At 35.9% G+C, this 24,276-nt stretch overlaps 2 protein-coding genes across 2 annotated transcripts; one reads left to right on the plus strand and one right to left on the minus strand.

Annotated features, from left to right (window-relative positions):
• The first annotated feature begins 266 nt into the window (after positions 1–266).
• On the plus strand, positions 267–7,559 carry LOC128991902 (ubiquitin-fold modifier-conjugating enzyme 1). Its single transcript, XM_054415177.1, has 4 exons — positions 267–457; positions 3,313–3,444; positions 4,928–5,095; positions 7,403–7,559. The coding sequence occupies exons 1-4, from the start codon at positions 338–340 to the stop codon at positions 7,481–7,483; spliced, it is 501 nt and encodes a 166-aa protein (XP_054271152.1). The 5' UTR covers positions 267–337; the 3' UTR covers positions 7,484–7,559.
• Positions 7,560–10,073: 2,514 nt separating this feature from the next.
• On the minus strand, positions 10,074–19,173 carry LOC128992688 (D-2-hydroxyglutarate dehydrogenase, mitochondrial-like). Its single transcript, XM_054416390.1, has 10 exons — positions 19,148–19,173; positions 18,630–18,871; positions 17,524–17,631; positions 17,023–17,112; positions 15,956–16,149; positions 15,673–15,841; positions 14,005–14,174; positions 12,465–12,581; positions 11,399–11,567; positions 10,074–10,809 (listed from the first exon to the last, which is right to left on the minus strand). Coding segments are annotated over exons 1-10 (1,524 nt in total). The 5' UTR covers positions 19,150–19,173; the 3' UTR covers positions 10,074–10,546.
• Positions 19,174–24,276: the final 5,103 nt, after the last annotated feature.

Below are 24,276 nucleotides of genomic sequence, written 5' to 3' on the forward strand. Positions count from 1 at the left end.
AACATGCCGGTTTATGAAAATTTAGTTCTTGTAATTTATACGATATGCTATAGTATATGACACCTACAATAGGCATAATGTTCTACCACTGCACTTAAAATAAACCATAATAAAAAGTAAAAGTTTCAGGACTAGTAACGTAATATACTATACTTTTATAATGCTGTTTGTACAAGAGTCATGTTGGTAGAACTAGAACTAGGTGTGCACGTCATCAGTCTTGAGCTGTGCTGTCATCAACAGCTGTTTTCTCCTCCTAATTGGTATTATTATTACAAACATTAGGTTACACTGTGATTTTGAAATGATTTGATTTGATTGTCGTTCTTTTAAGAAAATGGATGAATCTTCTAAAAAAACGCTAAGTTCAATTCCGCTTTTGAAAACAAAAGCTGGTCCGCGAGACAAAGACTTATGGCCTCAAAGGCTAAAAGAGGAGTATCAAGCTTTAATCCAGGTAAGGTTAAGTTTACAACGTTATTTTAACTCGTCAGTTACAAGGATCTTGAAATAAAGCATTACCTATAGACCTAATCAGCTAATTAGGCTAGTGTTTTAATTTTTTTCCAACAAGCTTATACTCTTCTTGACATTACAGTTTCTCCTCTCATTCTTTATAATATCCTAACAAACGTAAACATGTTTTTAGCTGGGATAGGTACACATATGGTTTCTCTTTTGTTAAGTTAGTTAATGTATAATACAAATATACTTATATTTATATACAGACAATTCTTAAGACTTGTCATGTATAAACTACAAAGAAAACCAGGCCTAGGCCCGTATTACACTATGTCTGATGAAAAGTATTACAGTGCAATGGACCAAATTTTATAATAGTTGAACTAGCCTATGCTCATTTGCCTACGCAATATGAGTGTAATACCTGCCCTACGCTTAGGCTGAGGCCACAAGGGCGTTTTTTTCACACACAAACGCAGCGTGAAAAGGCACAAAAAATTAGAGTAGCATTGAAACAAATAGGCGCCCGCTACTGCGGGAAAACACACCGTGTGTGGCATTCCCCATTACATTTATTGCTTCTCATATTTTTTGCGTGTTTTCACGCTGCCTTTGAGCGTGAAAAATTGCCCATGTGGCTGCAGCCTTAGAGTGTTATCTCATTGACCTCAAGATGCTTAAGTAGGCCAATGCCTGTGGAAATTGTCAGAGATGTCATCGACTTTGTCATAACTTGTGTCTAGCCGCCCAGGTAAATATCCTTTCAAAACATGTTAGTGTCATGAAACTCATTAAACCAGCTTCAAATTTCCTTATCATCAAGTAGATTTAAATTCAGTATTATTTAGCAATCAATTTAAACTCTGCGAACCACAGATTACACTCCTGTGCCTTCTGTTGCGCCGTGAACAAGTTTCAGAAAACATATTTTTAACACTGAGGCTTTGGACAGGCGTACTTCAGCCCAGGCATAATAGAGGGTCATCAAAATACTCCTTCAGCGAGTAGTAGGCTTTTTCTTTAAAGTACGCAGAGAGTAGCTTAAGGAGTTCCCTTTTGTCGAGAAGTACGATAGAGTTTGGCAACTTATTATACATTTTTAGGGCTCCATTACTAAAGGCCTTCTGAGTCCTTCATAAGTAGTCTAACTCTAGGATCATCTAGTTGGTTGCGATGCCTAGTAAGGTGATGATGTGTTGCTGCTCTGGAAAGAAAATTCCTCAATATTATCTAGTACGTACTTTATGCAGGCTCGGATATAGTGACCGAACACTGTTAGAATTCCCAGCCTGGCAAAGATAGGCTTGCAGTGAGCCAGACTGAAGGTGATTATTCGTAAAGCTCTCTTTTGCTGGAACAAGATGTCTTCGGTCGTGGGTGCGTGTCCCCATAACAGCACACTATAGCTCACGTGGCAATGAAACATAGAATGATAAACATTCATCAACCAAACCTGAAAGCCTCATGACCGCTCCTGTTGTGGACCGGCCTTGACGGAATCTGAATTGACCTTCCGTCAGTAGGTTGTTAGGCTCTAGGTGTTCACAAAGCTGCCTGGTCATTATAGCCTCTAAGGCTTACCGAAGATTAGTAAGATAGAAACGGGCCTATAGCTGTCCAAATAGGTCCATCTTGTTGATGGATTATATTTTGATCAAACTTGGAAAATTTATTTATTTTAGCCTACACTAAGCTACAGAAATTTTACTCAAAACACAATTCATTGCCCTCCCTGTAGCAGCAAACCTAAGTAGGCTACTTGTTAAACCTACCTAATGTTATTTAAATAGGGAATTAATCTGACATATTTAAGGAAATATATAAGTGAAAATCCAATCAGTCAAATGGAAATTCGCTTAGTCAGCAGGTTTGCAGGAGAATTGAAAGGCGTAAGTATTCAAACGCTTTTAGGGAGTGCGGTCCAAACCCATTGTTCAGTATTTCGTATAAGTATTCTAAAAAAAATTCATTGTGTAGCCCCTGAACTGTTGATTAGACTATAATTTAAGGTACATACCTTCACGTCCACAGTTCATAAATGAATGGTCAAACCCACTACATGTTTCGCCTATACGTAGGCATTGTCAAGTGGTCCTTCAAGAACGTTTCGTCCATTGTAGACTCGTCAAAAATCGTACAATGTATCGTGTTTTGTGTATGTATTTAAATGTTTTTTGACGAGTCTACAATGGACGAAACGTTCTTGAAGGACCACTTGACAATGCCTACGTATAGGCGAAACATGTAGTGGGTTTGACCATTCATTTATGAACTGTGGACGTGAAGGTATGTACCTTAAATTATAGTAAGTATTCTATGTAATATTATTTGTCAGGCAACTCAGCACTGCTTTATTTCTATTTTCTATTTATATCCCTTCACAGAGATAGAGAGCGGTCCCGTTATTCTATAACATTACTTGCTTAAAGAGAAAATAATAAAATAATTCATCGTATCTCATTTGCTAAGACACCAGGTGCTCCAATTTTTCGTAAATATTTCACAATTTAATTAATTTTTTATACAGTCCACTCACAAATTCGAAGTGTTTTAAAATACCATTTTACAACAAAACACCCATATATATTGTGGGTGTGCCGGGGGTTTCTGCCATTGCCGTAACCCTGTACTGTGTAAGCTCTCATGCTCTTTTAAACACTACTAAAAAAAAATTACCGTCAATTTTTAACGGTACGGCAAAAACTGTATAGTGTGAAAGGAGCGTTACTGAAACCAGTTTCACACATTTCCAAGCTTAAATTGGTCTAGTTTTTATATTCTAGCTGTTGTATCAGACTATATGTTCACATTGATGAAGCTTTTTTAAGCCATGCATGTATTTTGTTTCAGTATGTTCAGAACAACAAATCCGCTGACAATGACTGGTTTAGGCTGGAATCCAATAAAGAGGGTACGAGATGGTTTGGAAAGTGCTGGTATATCCACAATCTTCTTAAATATGAGTTTGACATTGAATTTGACGTAAGTAGTTAATATTTTTTTACCATCTTCATTTTATTGACCACTAGCAGAGTATCCGTCCTCGTACGGGGTTGGGATATTAGTATAAGATGCGTATTGCAGTTATACTCAACTCAAGCTTTGCGTTTGCAATGGGGGGACACATTTTGATAAAATTTGCTTCCTTAAATTTACGGTATAGTATTACACATCTACCATAGCCATAATGTTCTACACCACTTCACCTAAACAATAGAGTAAAATAAATTATTAAAAGTTCACAAAATATGAAAAACTAGCAGAGTACCCGTCCTTCGTGCGGGGTTGGCATATAAGTTTAAATGGCTCATTGCAGTTATACTCAAGCTTTGCGTTTGCAATGGGGGAGGACAAAGTTTGATAAAATTTGCTTCTTTAAATTTACGGTATACTATGGTTATGGTTAGATGTACTATGGTATACTATTGGCATCGTATTGTCAAGTAATTTTATTTTTTTAACTGCAACTAAAACGTAAAATAAAAAACTGCTCTAAACAAAATCCATAAATACAAATTAAATCCATATTCAAATTAAGAGCATGTTTGTTTTTCCATAAATTAGACTATTCCCACACCGTGTTCAACCTTTAAAGGGCCTTACAATTCTCGTAAAACAACTCGTAAAAGTTTGTGATTAGCTTAAACCTTTTTATCAGCAATTTTATGAAACAAAAATATTAGGCCCATCAATTTCAAATTTATCCTTTACATTTCCCTTCATTTTTCCGATTAATTGTTATAATTTTTAACCTAAAAATATGAACAAAAATCCATATTGTGATGCAGGTTTTTATTGTGCTACTCCATTTCACTGAGTAGGCTATAATCGTCAACTGTTTTCTTAACTTTCTAGATTGAAAAAAAGTTGGCCTGAACTTGGAATAAGAGAGGTGGGAATTTCTTTGTTACTGTATGTCAGTGGCTGCCATAACAAGTGACACCAACCCCATTGAGGACGTTCCTCATTGCATAGTTCATTTTCCAATTGACTTGAACTTTACACTGAGTTTTTGGCTAACCTGGGTTTCACTTGTTTACATACAGCAAATATTCCTACTTAAAAAGTGTTTTGCGCTTTAGTTAAGTCCTGGTAATTCGAACATCGGTAATCCGAAACCGAAAAAGAAACTTTTTGAATTTTTTTGTCAGTTTTTGTTGTGTGACGGCAGTTATTTGTACCTCGTCAAAGTAATCTGTAGCGTTCGCCGGGCGAGAAGACCTGTTATAGTAGGCCAATGGGCCAACTTGAATGTTGTGTATTTTAAAATGATTTGCATTTTAGTAAACATTTCGCTTAATCCGAAATATTCGATAATCCGAAATGGGTTGCGTCCCATCCATTTCGGACTATCGGACCTTACTGTATTGGATTTGTATTTGTATTTAATATTTTGTATTTGAGTTTCGCATTTAACTAAAGAATGTTTATTGCATATCACATGAACCTTTTTTATCCGTGGCAGATTCCTGTAACGTACCCAGCAACTGCTGTAGAGATCGCATTGCCTGAGTTGGATGGAAAAACTGCCAAGATGTACCGAGGAGGGAAGATTTGCCTTTCCGATCATTTCAAGCCGCTGTGGGCGAGGAATGTGCCTAAGTTTGGAATTGCACATGCCATGGCGCTGGGGGTCAGTGATTACCTAACTTAATCAATTCTTGACTATACAGGGTGATTGATATAAGTGTGCCAGCCGTTTTATTCGAAAACTATAAGAGATATCAAAAAAAGTTAAAAGGTAAGTGCCTTGGATTTTTTATTTAAAAAACAAAAAAAATATTTTAGCCGCCATTTTTCCAATATGGCCGCCAACTTTGGTTTTTCTTACGGAACACCCTGTATTTTATGATGTATTCTGGTAGAAAAAGTAATTTTAAGACGATTTTATTCTTGTGATTTTTTTCATTAACCTTACCGTTTTAAAGATAATAATGGTTAAAGTTTTGAAATTTCTGCATGAGAAAGAGTTTCGATAAAGGCCTAAGCAAGCATGCCAGCTGTTTTGCTCGAAAACCATTCAAAATTTCACAACTTAAACCATTATTATCTTTGAAACGGTTAGGTTTATGAAAAAAATTACAATAATAAAATCGTCTTAAAATTACTTTTTCTACCAGAATACATCATAAAATACAGGGTGTTCCATAAGAAAAATCAAAGTTGGCGGCCATATTGGAAAAATGGCGGCTAAAACAATTTTTTTGACTCGACTATAATTTTTTTAATAAAAAATCCAAGGCACTTACCATTTAACTTTTTTTGATATCTCTTATAGTTTTCGAATAAAACGGCTGGCACACTTATATCAATCACCCTGTATAATAAACTAGGGCCTGGACAAACCAAAATTTTCAGACATTTAGATAAATATTTCAATTAAAACCCACTATAGACCCAAGTAGAATTAAGTAAGGTAATTCGAACCATAATAGAACTCCTTTAATTCAAACCAAGTGGAACCCAACCTCATTGGGATGGTAAAAAGTCGGGTAGTGGGATTTTTACATAAGTTTTGGGGGATATTCCATAGACAATATGCACCAATAATATTGTAAATACCCCCGCCGCAGCAAACCTGCCGTCTAAGCGAATTTCCATTTGGCTGAATTGATTTTCAATCGATCTATTTAAATAACATTAGGTTTAACGAGTACCTAGGTTTGCTGCTACAAGGAAACTAATAAAGTGTGTGTTTTAAGTAAAATAATTATTGCTTAGTAGAAAATGAATATATTTGCCAAGTTTGATCAAAAGATATCCATTAACAAGCAAACTACAACATTTAACAATATTCTCCATAAGAATAACATGGGAATTCTAAATTTACAATTTTTTTAGTTTTTTCCGTAACCAATAACCGTACAAAAACACTTTGATATACTGAATTGTTTGTTTTTTTAAGCTCTTTAAGAAGGTTTAGAGAAAAATTGGGAAATTTTGTGTTTTGAGGGTCAAAAGTGAGAAAAACCAATTTTTACCCCATAAAACCCCCCATAAAACCCTGTTCCCATGGTCCGATCATGCTGGATCGCGAACTCATTCAAGTTTATCCCGCCTTACACCTTCAAACCAAATTTCATCAAAATCGGATAAAAATTACTCAAGTTATCGTGTTCACGGACACATATATATATAAATCTATATATATATATATATATATATATATATATATATATATATACATATATAAAAATTTGAACGAATGGTGTTTTTGGCCTCTGGGGACATCAAAATGAAAAAGTAAATCGGTCCTGGGCCTAAGTCTTACCATGAGACCTACGGTAATAGCTACTTCCCTATAGGGAAATTCGCTAAAAGGTTAAAATACCTGTAACTGCCTGGTGATTCCTCTGCTCGTATACTGGACTGCAAGTTTCAACGCATTAGCATCATCAGGTCACAAAACTTGAAGAAACCATTCTTGAATTGGTTGCGTCAAAGTAAAAAAAAAAACACAAAACATTTAAAAGAAGGAAAAAACTGTAGGCCTACAAAGACTGGTGTACGCAGGACACAGATGCCGAGTCTCGGCTGGTTGATGAGCTAAATTTTGTCCCCCGGCCACCTTTTTCACAGTCCTTGTCCAACTATATCAGTGATTCAAATAAAATATTTGATAGTAGAGTACTTAAGTCATTATTATGTCCTGGGGATTGTTTTTTGCGGCTTTATAAATTTCAAATTGTTCCAGAGCTGTCATGATCATGCCTTTATTGCACATGTATAATGGTTTTAAGTCTTCCCTCAACTTAAATAATTCCAACATAATTTTTGCCTTTTAAGATTGGATGAAAAATTATTATCCATAAATTGTCCATTGTACTGAAAGGTTAGCGTAAAAACACTAAGAATATTTTTATACCCAAAAAGTGATTTTTAAAAAATTAATTAAATTAGAGTTTTAAGTAAAAACTAACTTTTTATCTTTGGTTTTCAGTTGGGACCCTGGCTTGCTGTGGAGATTCCAGATTTGATTGAAAAGGGTATCATCTCGTACAAGGAAAAGACCTCAGAATAAAACTTCCGTGAATAAAGCTATATATATTGTTTATACTTTTACAATTATTATTACACAAATTTTAACTATTTTTCAAGTTAGTACTTTGTTACTTATATCATTTTTGCCTCTTTACATAAAATTTTAACAAGAACAAAATTTAATTTTTTCATTAATTGCTTTGTAGTTTTGGGCCCAGATGATTTTTGTCATTGGGCTGGCAATTAATAATGCTGTCTAACAAAATGTTAACATTAGGTTGAGAAAAGACCATGGTTGGACCGTTCCCTTACAAATAACGTCAAGTTTGCCCATGGCTACGAAACACAAATTAAGTGAGAGTTAAGAAGTCCCCTGAGTCCTGGCCTATTCTAAAAATGCAGGCGCTTGCTACTCGACGGCTCGAGGCATGCTCATGTTCCACGCGGCATTCAGGGCTCACAACCACAGTATTAAAACCAAAAGATATAGGCCTAACTGTTATTTTAATTTATTTTTAGTACACGACTTTATTAATATTGTAGAGGTAAAATACATGTACGTCAAAAATTGCCGGGCCAAACAATTTAAAACGCTCCTGATTTCTATTAAAAGCTGAATATTATTTTAATAGAACAATACGTGTTTGTGTAAAATTTACGTTCTGTATATTCCATAGTCAAAGTGCATGGTTATACTTGTGGTGCACTGAATTAACTCAAGCGATTGTCACTGTATTACTCATCTGTTGTCGATGTGACAAGTATTCGACATGGGTCACTCTGTCACTCGCCCCTTGCTGAGAGAGGGAGGTGCACCTGCAAATACCATTCCAACATTGCTGCATATCAGTCTGGCTCAGAGCACTTCTTTGCCTACAGTAAAGTTACAGTACCATTGAGAACTTATATATTTCTAGACTATGTAATAGGTGAATATGCCGCAGCAAACCTGCAGACTAAGCGAATTTCCATACACTTGATTGGCTTTTTACAAAAATATGTCCTTTAACTTGTGATATTTAATACCTATTTGCAAATTATTAGGTTTTACACTTAATCATTTGTTGTGAAGTTTTCTTATTGCCATCACAATAAAATACTCGTTCAAACAAATTTTTTAGTAAAATAGAACAGATTTGGAGTTGTGGTATACTGTGTTTTTATCAGCACCTCGCAAAAACTCCCTTTACAAACATTATTGAACAAATTATTGGACATTATTGGACACAACATTATTGGAACAAACATTATTTCATAGCATTACTGTGTAATTTATTTACATTAACTTTCTAAAGAATTTTAATCGTCATAAGTCTACCGTACTAATTTTATGACAATTAAAAATGGAAAATAATATTTATTTGTGAATGTATGGGGGTATGCTCTATGGAAAGCATACACACTGCCATTATCTGTAGTCATAGAACAGTGGTCGCTAGAGCTACGTGCATTTGTTATCGAGTCGTATTAAAAAGTAATACCGTATTTAAAGGTTTTACACGTAGGGTACATGAGTTATTTAATCAGTACTAGGAGTTTAAAAAATCTGAACTTTGGTCTTAGTTTTTTTTTTTGTCACTCTAGTGCTAAATATTACTTCAAGACATCTTTCATATAAAAATAAATATAATGACAGATAATTAATGAGCGCAGGACAAATTAAGATATAGTACTTTAATATTTCTTATTAAATGGCGACCATACAAAGTAGGTATTTTAAGCCAAGTTTGTATATTTCAATGGAGATGAGTGTAGGATGAGTAGTCTTGTTAGTGACTAAGGCCGACATTCCTTAGACACAGCTGTTAGTACCAAAAAGGGTACTTACCAGCACAGAAAACATACTACTATAACCCAGAATGCCAACCGCATGGTAATAAGCATTAAGTACTTTGAGAGAGCTTTGCCTGTCAATTCGTAGGCAGCGCCACCAGTGTTGCTATGCTGAGTGCATTGCAACGCTGGTGGCGCTGCCTACGAACTGACAGGCGAAGCTCTCTCAAAGTACTTAACGCTTTTTACCATGCGGTTGGCATTCTGGTTATAGTAGTATGTTTTCTGTGTTACCAGTGAGAGCTCTAGTTTCATGTGAGGGTTATTTTATATTTTCATGTATAAGGTGAAGCCGATGAAGGGAATAATTGGAGGGATTGCCGAAAAATCACTTTTGGTACAAGTTGTGAACGATACTTTTCATCACAGGTAAAATTAAAACTACTGTATTATACTACCTAATTAACATTATTTTAATATAAAAATAAAAGCAAAAAGGTTATAACAAACCTAAAAAAACCTTAAATAACATCATAAAATTAAGAAGTTCAAGGTAATGTTTATTATGCAGTAACCATCTACAATAAGGTATAACCAAGGCCCCACTAGAAAAAGCAGGCCATGCTGCAGGATCCGTGACGTCACACTAGTGGATAGATTTCATTGATAAATTCATTGCCATCACCATTCCCATATGTTTTAGGTAAATAAACAAGCTGGCTGTTTGTAAGATTTTAATGGTAAGAGTTTAGTATAACTATCCACCACTGTGACGTAGTGTTGCGCTACCCGCGCTGCAGCATGGCCTGTTTTTTCTAGTGGGGCCTTGGTATAACACAGCTATGCATATTTCTGGTTTCATTTATATTGTTAATCATTAAAAACAAAAACAGTTGATTTTAATGTATACATTTTAAACAAACACTGGGCAAATGGAGAACTTATTGAGAGCAAGGGAAAGTGAGTTAGAGCTTGTTAAATTTACTTTCTTTCATATCAGCTGTTATCAAAAATAGCTACTTTCTGTACGGAGTGATGAAAACAGACTGAAAATGAATATTTTTTAGTACCTAGACCAGCTGATCCCTAAAGCCTGGTTTACTTGATGCCAGTTTGTGAGAAAGTTATTTTCACCGATTGCAGGATTTTCAGAGGCCAGTTGTCCTGCTGGTTATTCTCAGTCTACTCCTGGAGGCAACTGAATTTCAGGGAGATTGTGAATTGGCCCACAGTGTTAACACGAAGCCAATAATTTCATGCCAGTCAGTTGTCTTCTGAAAATTGTCTCCCCTGCTCGTGTAAACCCAGCTCAAGGCAGCATCATTTCCACTCAAAACAATTCCACAGGCAGAACTTTGTAAGGGTTGAGAATCCCCTTGGGATCCATGAGCTGTTTGATCTGTCTCATGGTGTGGATGGCTGCGTCAGACTTGGAGTATCGTAAGAACTCGGTCTTCTTGAAGCCGATGCCGTGTTCAGCACTGATGCTGCCTCCTCGCTCACTTATCCACTCAAAGACAAACGGTTCTATCTTGGCCAGCAGCTCTGGGCTGAACTGAGGCGCACAGATGTTCAGGTGCAGATTCCCATCACCTGAATAATATAGAATTGTTACTTCAGGGAAACGATATATTTCAAATTTTATGAATGTCTATTGTTATGAGGAGTTACTTTTTAAGTATAGCGGAAGTTTTTTTAATTTACGGAAAATTCTTCTCTAGACATAGTTGTTTGTCTATCTTTTCCATAAGGCCCTAGGTGATATAGAATAACCCCCAGTGTTTAAAGTGTTTAAAATTTTAAAACATATTTCTGTGGCCTCTGGTACCTCAAGTGGTAATTTGTCTCCTAAGCAAAATGACTCCATTTCCATTTATCTCTATATCTTGCCTCTCTCTTCCTTTTTATTTTCCCAATACCCTTAGGTTCTTTTCCACATGGTCCCACCATCTACGGTTAATGTGGTAAACGAGGGTTTCATAGAAGGGAGGCTCAAGCCCAAAATAGCCATATTGATGGACGCCCATGCCTATACAGACCTATTCTGTACTTGTTAACCCTTATCCCATGAAATTGGAACTATAAATTTGATTTTGTAATCACAAGCAAAAAATCTTAGAATTTTCTTTAAAGTCTTCTAAAATTTTAAAGTTATGGAATTTACCAGTTGTAGCTATCTTACCCAGGTGTCCAAAGCCAGTGACTTCAGTGGCCTCGGTGCCTTGTAGCCGAGTTCTCAATTCAGGTACTATCTGGTAGTAGCTGTCTAGGGGTAGAGAGATGTCGTAGAGGTAAGCATAACTGTCGGTAAACAAAGCTTCTGGAATACGCTCTCTGAGCTGCCACAGCTTCTGCAACATTGACTTAGAAATTGTAACTTTGGGAACATGAAAATTAAAAAAAGTACTTGGTAATCAACATCTTTTAGATTGCTGTAGTTGTTTTACATGTGTTGTTTGCTAAGGTATACCACGTGGTTTTGTCATGTATTTGTAGTGGTTGAACTCGAGAAGTAGCACTAGCAAAACCTGCATGAAACTCTAAAGCCCCTGTCACACGGAGCTGGTTTGTTCACCGCTAGTAACAAGCAGTTAGATAGAACTCGCTGAAAATCAGCATCGTGTGACTGATCATCCAGCTGCTAGAAACACTTGCATGATCTGGCACCTCTAGCTGCTGGTTCCAAGTGCTTGAAGTCTCTAGCAGGTCACATGACCACTCAGTTGTGGTCTCTAGCGCCATTCCAGCTCCGTCTGACTGGAGTGCTAGTATCGTTGTTGTAGTTCTTGGAATAAGAATAATGAATTTAATAATTTAAATTAAGAAACAATTTAAAGCTTTATGTTTAGAACATTTATTTTTTTTATGTGTGATAGGCCTACAACAACTTATTTTGGGAGCGAGCTGGTCTAGTGGTTAGAGCGCGGGACTTCGGTTCTTGAGGTCCCGGGTTCAAAGCCCACCGAATCACCAATGGATTTTATCTAAGTGATAATAAGGCAACCCCTAGGTCTAGCCTGAAGTAAAGTGTAAAACATTACGGGCTCGTCCCTAACGTCCTAGGACAAAAAAAAACCTACAACTTAACTGTTTTTAATTTGTTAACTTGCAGGTTCATAGTAGGTACAAAATAGTGCCACTAAAGCCCTAATTCTACCACACCTATTGTAAGCAATACTTCCCATGGAAATCTTCACACTAATAATGAACTTATTAATCAATTAATTTCACATTGCAACCTTACTAACATTCATCTTTGATGGTTCGTTGGTGACCAGACCATCACCGATGGTTCCACTGTCAAGGGCCTTCTGTAGGAAACTATTAAGTTTCTCTTCATCATGACTACGACAGGAACCAGACACCTAAACAGGTAAATTTTAGTCGTTTTTGCTGTACGTTTTTTAATATTTTGCTACTCTAATTAAGAAAATCGTATATTCATAGTGGGGCCCCAATTTACTAGTAAATAATGTTTTTAGTTTCTCTATATGCATAGGGTCATAGAAGGTATTTTAAGTCACAGATTTTAACCAGGGCCTAAAAAAATCAGTTAAATATTAGTAATGTTTTCATTTACTAAAGTTCTAAGTAAAAAAGTGTCATAGTTTATTTTATAAATTATGTATTTAGTTAAACCATAAAGAAATTTACATTGGATCTATCAGAAACTTCCATACGTCTTATCTGTAGTTACAGAGAATTAAGGTATAGAGGAAATATTCAACGTACACTTAATTGGTGTCAAGCACTAGTCGCTGGTATCTAGGGTAACATCCTCATGTACTACGCTTTAGGTCGAGAAAGAGCCTTAGCCCTGTGTGCAATAGGAATTTGCGTACAGTTCTAGTGAGCAGCAGATCGGGCTCTTCCTTGATCACCACAAGTAAATTTCCAGCACAACATACTAGAGTGAAAGTGCCAAAAGCGGATCTAGCTTTAGATTGAGGGGGTGAGATTAGAGGTAAAGTTCCCCCACATCGTCCTTGTCTCCCACGGTCACGGCAAACCCCTGAATAACTCCCGCAGTAACGGAACATTATCATCGTCTTCCGCGATCGCAGTAAAATCATGAACCACTCCCATCCACGGTCCTGTAGACATTATTGTCCATTACCGTCGCCTTCAACAAATGCGGCAAAATTTTGATAATTTTCCACGGTTGTGTAGACATTGTCGTCTCACCGAAAATCCTGAATATACCCCGTGGTAACAGAAACGTTATCTTCGACTTCCACGATCGCAGGACAGTTCTGGATCATTTCTCACGGCTGTGCAGACATTGTCATTGTCTCCTGCGGTCACAGCAAAACACCAATTAACCACTGCAACGGAACATCAGCATCGTCTTTAATGATCGCGGCAAAATATTATTCATTTCCCGAGGTCGTGTGAACATCGCCATTTTCTCTCGTGGTCACAGCAAAACCCTGAATAACCCCTACGGTAACTGAACATTATTTTATCATTGTCTTTGCCGTTTGCGGCAAAATTTTGACATTAAATGTAGTTAAAAAATATATGCCTGAGGGGGGCCACTGGTAAGTGCACATTTGTTCCATAAGCATGTTTCCATTGTACCTTCTTCTCTGTGCTTTAGTGTACAAATCTTCAATTGAACCAAATAAGTTAAAAATAACAAACATACAAAGAAATGTCTAACCACTTCCCTACCTCTCCTATATCTGTATAGCGCCACCCAGTTGTGAATCTGTTTATCTCTAATATAATGGATGGCTTGAAGTAAATAATATTTTCTTTGCAATTATATATATAAGTAGTTACTACCTCAAGTAGAATGTAAAACGGATGATCATCCAAAGGGCTGGAAACCCTCAACTTTTTAGTGACTTGAGATAAAGATTCATAATCCATCACTTCGCAAGAAGATATCACTTCAGCTAGCAGACTTCTTGCTAGCCGAAAACACTGTAGAGCATGGTCAAAGGTTTTCATTCCTTCAAGTCATAAATATAGTTTTAATATTCACTACTCTACCTAATTTGAATTAAAATTATAATATTGTCTGAGCATTCTGTGGTAGACTCAAAAGTTTTGCGAAATTTACAAGGTCAAGCTGTATATAAATAAATATTTGAATTGAACAAGGTATTACATCCTCTAATCCGGATGTTAGGCCAGGGACACACTTGCCGGCGAAACTGCCGATCCAGCGGCAAAATGCTCCGGCGAAACCACCGGATATTCTCTACCTCACCGGATCGGCGGTTTCGCTGGCCCAGCGGGTAGCGGGGCATTGTGCCTTATGGAGATGAACCCACATACCGGCGAAACAACCGGAACTGCGACTGCCCCCACTCCTCAGTCGTGGTTTAACCCTCAAGAGTAGTGGTTGTTTTTGATTGTAGCAAAGTGTCCAAGTGGTGTATTTAATTTTGTTTTGCTATTTAGTTAATTTAGTTTTTATTTTCAGTCTGTTTAGTTTTCTATATCATCATGGTAGATTTTGATATGGATTTACTTATTATAGTTCGGCCGCTTAGAAAGCGACCTCCTCTAGCATTGGTTTAGCATTAGCGCGCAGGTCGTTTTCTAAGCGGCTGAACTATAGTTTGGTTCATAAGAAAACAGTACTTTGGGATAGATCTTTGGAAATTTACAAAGACAAAAACAAAACGAGGGACAGCTGGCGTCAAATTTGTGCCGCACTGAATCCAGCCTTTCCCAGCGTCTTCATGTATGTGTCTTGTCCTTGTATTTGCACTATAATCTTCGATAGTAGCTCGTCAAATGAGGAGACAGTCATTCAAAAATAGTTAAAAAAACTTATTTTCTTCATTTTTCAACTGTTTTGGCTCCGGCGTCCGGCGGTCCCGCCGGTAAGTGTGTCCCTGGCCTTATGTGGATGGACAGTTTGAGGTTAATAAGGACATAGGTGTCAGGATGGCTCCAAAGAGTGAGGAGAACCTCTTGCAAGGTATTGCATAATCTGAAAAGGAAAAAAACGCATATTTTGATCAAGTTTTGTGTTTTAAACATTGTCAGCTGTACAACAATATTATCTCTTAGGGTGACGGAAGCAACTGATTTTTTTTTTATTTTCGGAATAAGCATAGTATAACACGCTCCTGGCACACATTAAAGACAGCATTGTGAAAAAGGTCTGAGGTTCCTCCTATATTGGTATAGGAAAACTCAATTAATTGGTAATAAAATATCTGTAAAAGCATATTTTCCAACTGCAAAGGACCACTGTCAAACAGTGCATCCAGTACCTGGATGTAGGAATGACTTGTCGCTACGTATGGCCAGGAACATAAGATTACAAGAAAAACATGTCACTGCCACATGAAAACTTCACAGACAGGTTTATTTTGCCGTCGCAGGTCGTTCGTTGTGGCTGTCTTCATCAAATCGTGTTACATTTTTTTGTACTGGTGACTAGCTCACCAAGTGTGGCTGTAGCCCAAGGGAGCCTTCCTTCAGATTACCCACCTAGTAGTGCCAAACTGACAGATTGAGGTTTTGGAGGACACTGGATTGCAACCTCAGTGACTAATCCAAGAGTTCCTTCTGAGCCGACAAACAAGTGTTTCAGATGATAACCAGTGTTGTCCTTCTTGAGGGTGTTCATGCAGTCTATCACTTGACCATCAGACTTCACCTGCAAAGCGTCAAATTAATTCACAGTATCAGTTTAATCAGTCTCCCAATTAGGTTTAAAACATCTATTCGTCATAATTCAGTTCTCCTTCCCTGGAGGAACAAAATACTCTACCGCAACAAGGCCGAGTGTATTAGCTTGCAGGCTGCCGTAGCGCAGCAGTCTCAGACCTCCAGCATTGGTGGCGATGTTGCCTCCGATGTGACAACTACCCTTGGCCCCGAGGTCTAGAGGCATCATCAGTCCGTGATCTGCCAAGGCATTGTCTAATGTCTCCAACACACAGCCTGCCTGGCATACTATGCTTCCTGAAAATTGCATAAATTTAGTGCACCCTGGAGTGTAGAACAAAAACTTGAGACTTTTTATGGTATGGTACCAGTAAAATTTGAAAGTACCGGCATGTAAGCTTAGCAAAACTTTTTATCATCTATCTATACTATTATAAAAAAGAGGTGTTTGCTGTATGTGTGTATGGGAAAAGTAAACTCGAAAAATACTGGTCAGATTGGGCTGAAATTTGGCATGATGATAGCTCACATTCCCGATTAACATATAGGCATATTCTTATTTCAAAAATCCTTTTGGGCTCCGCCCCAGTGGCTCTGGAGTTTCCCATGTTAACCTTATGAGAAATGGAATTATTGAATCTTAACAGCTGTTTCAATTAAACAAGTTGGTTCTGTTCTATGATGTTCAATAGCATTAAAGTTACAAGGATTACCAACAGTGTGCAGCACTATTATTTCTTTTACATTTATGACAACAGCTAATTTGCAACCAAAAGGTGAGTGAGCGTAGTGAACGAACTTCAACCTGGAGGCGAGTTAGCGTAGCGAACGAGCTAACCTGAAGGCAAGTGAGCGCAGCGAACGAGCTCCAACCTAAAGGTGAGTGAGCGTAGCGAACGAGCTCCAACCTAAAGGTGAGTGAGCGTAGCGAACGAGCTCCAACCTAAAGGTGAGTGAGCGTAGCGAACAAACTTCAACCAGGACGTGATTGAGCCATGCGAACGAGATAATCTTGAAAATTAAGAAGTTAAACGGGGCAAAGCCCGCGGGTTACAGCTAGTATGTTTTAAATTGTAGTTATTACTCAGCCTCCAGTTTTGTCTACTTGTGCAGTGTGTGTTTTAACATTTTTGTTCAGAGTATTCGAATTCAAAATGAATGACCTATTACCTGGTATTTCTTTAATTTGTATTATCTTGTTCATATATGATGTAGAAATGATTACTTCATCAAATATTGGGACGCTTCCACCCAACACACCTAAAACAAAACAGAAATGTTAAATGTATGGACAAATGGTTTGGTTAATGAACAATTTGATACTTGCAAGACAAAGGGACGTAAGCCCTTGTACTTACACCCCTCAGTCTTACAAGCCACAAATTATGTGATTCATCTTGACACAATTTTGTGTGTAGTCACAGAGAAGTCCTTTGACCTATAGTAGGAACTTCCCGCACTCTTGCTCGACACAAGTATACTGTATGTAATGCTCCAGCACGAACATAGGCGCATTCATAACCTAGAGCTAGGCACGACCATCCCGTAATAGCAACAAAGAAACTCCTGACCTTAGGAATGCTCCAACAGTCTTCCAGCCTTTCTGGCTGTATCACCACCAAAACTTCACAATCACGTTATGTCAGATACATTATTGTGAAGGTAAATTACCTGTATTACCGCCCTGTGGAACAACTGCCAAGTTTTCGTTGTAGCAGAATTTTAATATTGCTGAAACTTCTTCTGTATTCTTTGGTTTCAAAATAACTTTTCCATTTCCTGAAAATAATGTTATTTTATTTTAAGGATAATTTTTGAGACACAGTAAGTAGTAGACAATAGAAAAACATTATACCATTCATTTGACACTCACATCCTTTCCTAATATTTGCCTTAAGTGTCTAAATCTAGTCTAGTACATTGATTTAAGAACAACAGTCATATAAGTACTGTATTGCACAGACAAAAAAACACTTAAAAGTCTAAGTGCCACATATCCTGAAGAAAAATTATCAGACATGTCTCAGATGAGGTGAACTTTCTTGTTTTTGGAGAAAACTTTACTTCACAAAACCAACTAACCCACAAAATAAAAAATAAACGGACCCAGTCTTGACTTAACTTCAGACCAGTCACGTTCGCTAATGCCAATGTCATTTAGTTTATTTTGTGTTTTTGTACATTTATGTCCATATTGTGTTTCTGTGTCTCGTGAGTGTGTTATGTACTGAACTCTGTTGACGACCTTCAAATGAATGCCTTGACACTTTGTACGCCTGATGATGGTACAGATTAAGACCTGAAACTATAGATTCAACTACAGCAACCGAGTATTACTATATGTAGGTATTTTAAACCATTCAAATATAATAAGGGTAACAAACTCTTTGAAAAAAAACTTCTAATTAACATTGAGTTGTAACAACAGATTATTTCGCAATACCTGTTTAATGCTAATCATATGTTTATTTGTTATTGTTTGTTAAAAATGTAAATAAAGTTAGTTGGTTTTGGGTAAAGTTATGTCATAAAACAGAGGATTATTTAATTTCTATGTAAAATAGTACATGGTGGCTGCGGTGGGATTCAAAACATTGCCTCCAAAGAGAATGGTGCCTCGTGGTATATAAATCAGGTAAACAGTAATGTCAGCAATTAAGGATAGGACTAATCCTATTATTAAGTATATTTACATGTTTATCATTAAGAGTACTTAGATAAAATAAGAATCCAAGTTTACTTCTATTAGGCTAATTGTAATTGTTTGTGTCATTTACCTCTAAAATGTTTAAACCAGTCGGTGTTGTGGGACCTGAGTTCACTGGGGTCTGTAAGAACTTGTCCTGGCTGCAGAAGTTTTTGGAAATGTTGCAAATGAACATCTCGCAGTTCCGCAAACGCACCTCTTTTGATTGAATATTGGTCTGCGGTAAATGGAACTTCTGCAGAATATTGCAATATACTTGCAGAACTGAAGGCTCTAACACATGAAATGTAAGTGTTTCTCGATAAAGCCATCCTGTATTTAAAATTGTAATTTGTCTGAGTATGTGAGTTTTTGGAAAAATCTTAATTCAATTATAAACAACTTTACATCCACATGATTCATTTACATTTTTTCTAATTCTATCACTTTAAAGTACATTGTTTTGGTAGCGGTACCTCAGAGAATCAGTAGCATTTTAATTGAATTGCTTTTAAACGGGGCTATTCAGCATTGTAATGATTAACATTTACTTCTTCTCAGGATTTTACAAAAACGCACCAAAAGAATTAAAAATTAACTTTTACTCACATCAAAATAGTTGGCAATAGCCTACTCCATAAGCCCAGACAGCACACTTTTTCCCAGGGACATCCCATAGTAGTCCCATATGTCCTGAGAATGTCTCGGGATATGTGCGCTATCCTCAGGATATCCCGCAAAATCCCGGGACGAGTACGAAATCCACAGGATATCCTACAATATACCGTAATGTCCCGGGATTTGTAAGTTAACCTCAGGATATCCTGTAAAGTCCCGGGATATGTACGAATGCCATAGGATATCCCAGAATGTCCCATGACATCCCGGGACATGTACAAAATCCACTGGATATCCTGTAATGTCCCGTAATGTCCCGGTAACAAACTGAAGAAAAAAAATACTACCACTGATGAAATGTACAGTATATCTAAATTTAAATGTTCAACAAGGCCAATATATAATAATTTGTTTTTTTCACTAGTGCTTTCAGAAACTTGGTTTCCATCTTCAGGCTGTGTTTACACTAGTACAAAAAGTAAATATTTACTTAATAAATTAATTTTAAACAAAGTAAAAACAGATGATTTAAAGGATACTGGAAAAATAAAAAATAATATTAGAAAAATTAATCTTTTGAATTTTGGATATGTTACAGTGTTGTTCTTGATGTAATTATTTTCAGTAATTCCGAATTTATAATTGGGCCGTCTTCATTATTTAACAAATAATTTTGGTCTGTTTTTTTTTTTTTTCTAAAAATAAGATTCCCACGCATTAAGATGTTGAGGTTTTATAATTTATTTTAAAAGTTTAAGGTTTCCCAGATTGAAAATATGTCTTGTTAATACTATATGGCTAGCAAGGGTTGACTTTACTTTACTGACATATTACTACCACTGAGTTCAGGAAAACTAGAGTTCTATCATAGTTGTGTGGAATGTGAATTTAATTCTAACTTTAAATTAATAAAACAACAAAAAACTAATTTTAATCATATAACAATCAATTATTACAGTGCTAATCTAATGGTGAATAAATAATCTATATTCAAATACCAGTATCCTCTCCAACTACCAGAAAAACAATTCAACTACTTGAGGCCTAAACAGATTAACAGAATCATATATAGCCTATACTGTAGTATCAAAAATATTTTAAGTATTGCGACCATTGCAACTGTCGGCTACTCTTTAACCACTTGAAAGCACCCATATAATCAACAAGCGCAGATAGCTCAGGAGGTAAGGTAAGAGGCTCACAAGGCGAAGGTACCAGGTTCGAAACCCGTCTGGGCCAAAAACTTTTTTCTCGTTTTTTTCTTCAAAATTTGTGTTTATTAACTATTTAATCAATTTACTAAACTTATAATTAAGCTTTTCATACTAAATCTATATTATTTTGTGTTTTTTATGTTCAGGCCCAGACCACACTTTATCCCAGGGACATCCCATAGTAGTCCCATATGTCCTGAGAATGTCCTGAGGACTACCCTGGGATGACCTCGGATGTCCCACGGATATGCGTGTGAGCTTATCCGTAGGACATCCCCGGGCGGGGACATTAGGCATTCCTGTGGATATCCTGTGATATCCCAAGTTGCCCATAGGACCACTATGGGATATCTTGCATATCCTGTCGCAATATCCGTGGGATGTCCTGAGGAGAAAGTGTGCTGTCTGGGTAAGTTGATTCAAATAACTTGAGCATTCACAAAAACACAACTGCCTCAATAAATACTGCATTTTACTACACATACAGCCACTTTGAAAAGACATTCTAATCCCATTTTGAAGTTTTAAAATGAAAATGAAAGTAATTGAATTGAAACCTCCGATGGTCGGCTGATATCAATTACTATTGTTAGTCTTTTACTAACATTCATCACAAACAAAACTTTTCACAAATTCCAGCTGGATGGACTACTTATTGTACTTTATCATCTTTTATATCATATCAATTATCACACAGTATAAAAAAAAACTAAAAAGAAAATACAATTTTGACACTAGCAGACTGTGTGAGTCACTCGTTCCTCATTCAATTACTATATGTTCTATGCAAAAAAAGGCTACCGGTACAGCTGATCCATATATAGGTATATACTTTCTTAAAGGATCATATAAGCACTCAAAAAAGTCTATGGAAATCAAACACTCAAGAGTTCTCAGCTAGATGTTGCTGTCACTAAACTCATATCAGCAAAGACTGAGGCTGCAATGAAACATTTGAGGTCAACACTCTTATTCTGAACTGTGATAAGATATAAACTTGGTAAACAAACTATGGGGATTGTAGCCTTCATTTGTGGATGTTAATATAAATACCCCCGCTGCAGCAAACCTGCAGACTAAGCAAACTTCCATTTGCCTGGATTGATTTGCAATTAATCTATTATTAAATGAACATTTATGCTCAATAATTGAGCATAAATGTTAATTTGCTGAATATATTTTGAAATCTAAGTTTAACACAACAGATATCTAGAGTAGCAATCAATCAAAGCTATTTTGAATTCAATGGCAAAATGTTCAAACAATTAGAAGGATTGGCTATGGGTTGTCCACTTTCTGGTATTCTAGCAATACATATGCAACATCTAGAATCATCAAAAATCATAAACGACGACAGTCCGTTTAGAAAAGAAATAATCTATTGGTATAGATATGTTGATGATATATTATGTTTATACAACGGCAATAAAGACTCATATCAAGATTTTTTGAAATATTTAAATTCTATCTCCCCAACAATTAAATTTACGATGGAGACACAAGAAAAGAAGATAAGTTTCTTGGATATAACAATGACTAAAGAAAACAATCGACATAATTTCAATATATATAGGAAGCCTACCCAAACTGACCTGATCATTCCATTTGAGTCAAACCATCCTTGGCAACACAAAATTTCTACGTTCAAATCAATGGTACATTTAGACTACTTAACATACCAATGTCTAAAGACAACTTTAAAAAAGAAAATAAAACTATAAAAAAAATTGCAGGAACAAATGGATACAAAGAAAAAATGATTGAAAAATTAATAAAAAATGAAAAACAGAGAAGAATGAAAGTAGAAGAGCAAGAAAATGAAAGAAAGAATGTATATGTATTCCATTCAGCTCATATTACCGACCTCAAAATTTAATCTAAGTTTTAAAACAAGGAATAACACTTTTAACATAATTCAAAGAAGAACAAATCCGAGATCCAACCCCCAAATGTATATAAGAAATCGGGAATTTACAAATTATCATGTTACAACTGTGAAAAGTACTATATTGGTCAAACAGGTCGAACATTCGAAGTCAGGTACAAAGAGCATATACAGGCAATAAGATCAAATAACATAACAACACAAAAATCCTCATACGCCGAACATATACTTCAGACCGACCATACATACTCAGAAATGAATAAAAATATGCACATTCTAGATGTTGAAAATAAAGGCAAAAAAATGAATGCAAAAGAAGACAAAAGAAGATATTTATACACATCATATTAATGACAAAGAGAATTTACTAAACTTGACACAAATTCAAAATCAAAACGTAAATATTCAATGAAATTATAAATCTTAAAGAAAAACACCTCCTTTCCTTTACATAAAATTTATTACCTGTTCTTTAACAAGAAATATCTAATAATGTTTGTAAATAAAATAAATTTATAGGTTATGTACTATAGATACTGTGATCATGACATTAATGTCCGAAACATGTAAGTAATATAAAATAAAATGTTTTTAGGGTACTGTGGTATTTTGATTTACTTTGTAATATATATTTATACATATAACTTATATGTGTCCGTTTCGAGCAAAAATAAAATTTTGATGAAATTTGGTTCAAACGTTTAAACCTACGTTTATTCTAACGAGTTCGCGATCCAGCATAATCGGACCATGGGAACGGGGGTTTATGGGGAGTTTTATGGGGTAAAAATGGGGTTTTCCCATTTTTTACCCAAAAAACTAAAAATTTTGCAATTTCTTTTTAAACCGTTTCGTTTTGTAGAGCTTAAAAAAAAGAAATAATTTAGTATATTGAAGCATTGTTGTATGCCAAACGGTCACGGAGAAAATTCAAAAAAATGCAAATTTAAAATTCCCATGTTATTCTTATGGAAAAAATGAAAACTGTTGTAGTTTACTTGTTTATGGATATATGTTGATCAAATTTGGCAAACTTCTTTATTTCATCCTATACTATTGTTGTTTGGTTAAAAAACACTGTTTACCTTCCCCGCAGCAGCAAACCTAAGCACTCGTTATATCTAATGTTATTTAAATTGGGAATAAATATGTCTTATTTATGAAAGTATTTTAGTAAATATGTAATCAGACAAGTTGAAATTCGCTTAGTCTGCAGGTTTGCTGCGGCGGGGGTATTTTTATTAATCAACAATTCAACCAGCTCTATCCTATATCCCTGGTAAATAGTATAAGGTCCTTTGTCATTGGTACCCACATTAAACTGTGTAGTCAATGTAAATCTAGCTGATATTTTTTGTTATTAAGTTAAGGCCCTAATTAATTAATTGACATACAATGTCTACAAGTCTTTATCATGTCTACAACATCCTTTTAAACTGTTTACACCTAAACTTTCAATTTTACTAGCAATATAAATTTTGATATAGGCATTAAGTATACACCCGCAGTGTGTTAATGTACGCCAGTGAGCGTAGTAGTATTTAAAGGAGTCTAAAATATTCACTAAACCTAATAAAATGACGTACAGCTTGTTTAGTAATTTGTTTATGTCAAATGACTTTGTCCTAAGAAACTATTCAAATATTTAATTTTCATTTTGACAATCTAGTAGGACTAATTTTGCCTTGCTTCTTCAATAATTATTGTATAAGTAGGACGAACTTGAAAACCCAAGCAAGTAATAACAGAACTTGCTGTTGTTGTTTTTTGTTGTTTTAATTTGTTGTCCCTTGAACTTTATCTGCAGTTTGGGACAAGAGAGTTGCATGCACGATCTATTTTTCCTTATAGGAAATCGACTTATGCCAAATACAAACACCTGTTAGTAACAGATGCCAAATACTGGGAAGTGTTGGCGAATTTCCAGCCTCGACGGCCAAAACTCTTATACACAAACGTGTATGTAAAGTGAAAGGGAAAAGAGGAGTTGTAGGGTTGTAGTCAACTAGCCCAATAGCGGT

This window comes from Macrosteles quadrilineatus, unplaced genomic scaffold, assembly GCF_028750875.1.
Source record: "Macrosteles quadrilineatus isolate MER2022 unplaced genomic scaffold, UCM_ALF_1.0 Scaffold_4__1_contigs__length_99947679, whole genome shotgun sequence".
Lineage (NCBI taxonomy): Eukaryota > Metazoa > Arthropoda > Insecta > Hemiptera > Cicadellidae > Macrosteles > Macrosteles quadrilineatus.

Bases quoted from the DNA above. Each gene is read 5' to 3' on its own strand.
- LOC128991902 (XM_054415177.1), top strand. From the start codon at position 338: ATGGATGAATCTTCTAAAAAAACGCTAAGTTCAATTCCGCTTTTGAAA. The intron at 3,445-4,927 runs GTAAGTAGTTAA...TATCCGTGGCAG, and splicing joins AGTTTGACATTGAATTTGAC to ATTCCTGTAACGTACCCAGC. The intron at 5,096-7,402 runs GTCAGTGATTAC...TTTGGTTTTCAG, and splicing joins CACATGCCATGGCGCTGGGG to TTGGGACCCTGGCTTGCTGT.
- LOC128992688 (XM_054416390.1), bottom strand. The intron at 11,568-12,464 runs GTTAGTAAGGTT...TCAATGTTGCAG, and splicing joins ACGAACCATCAAAGATGAAT to AAGCTGTGGCAGCTCAGAGA. The intron at 10,810-11,398 runs GTAAGATAGCTA...TATATTATTCAG, and splicing joins CACTGGCTTTGGACACCTGG to GTGATGGGAATCTGCACCTG.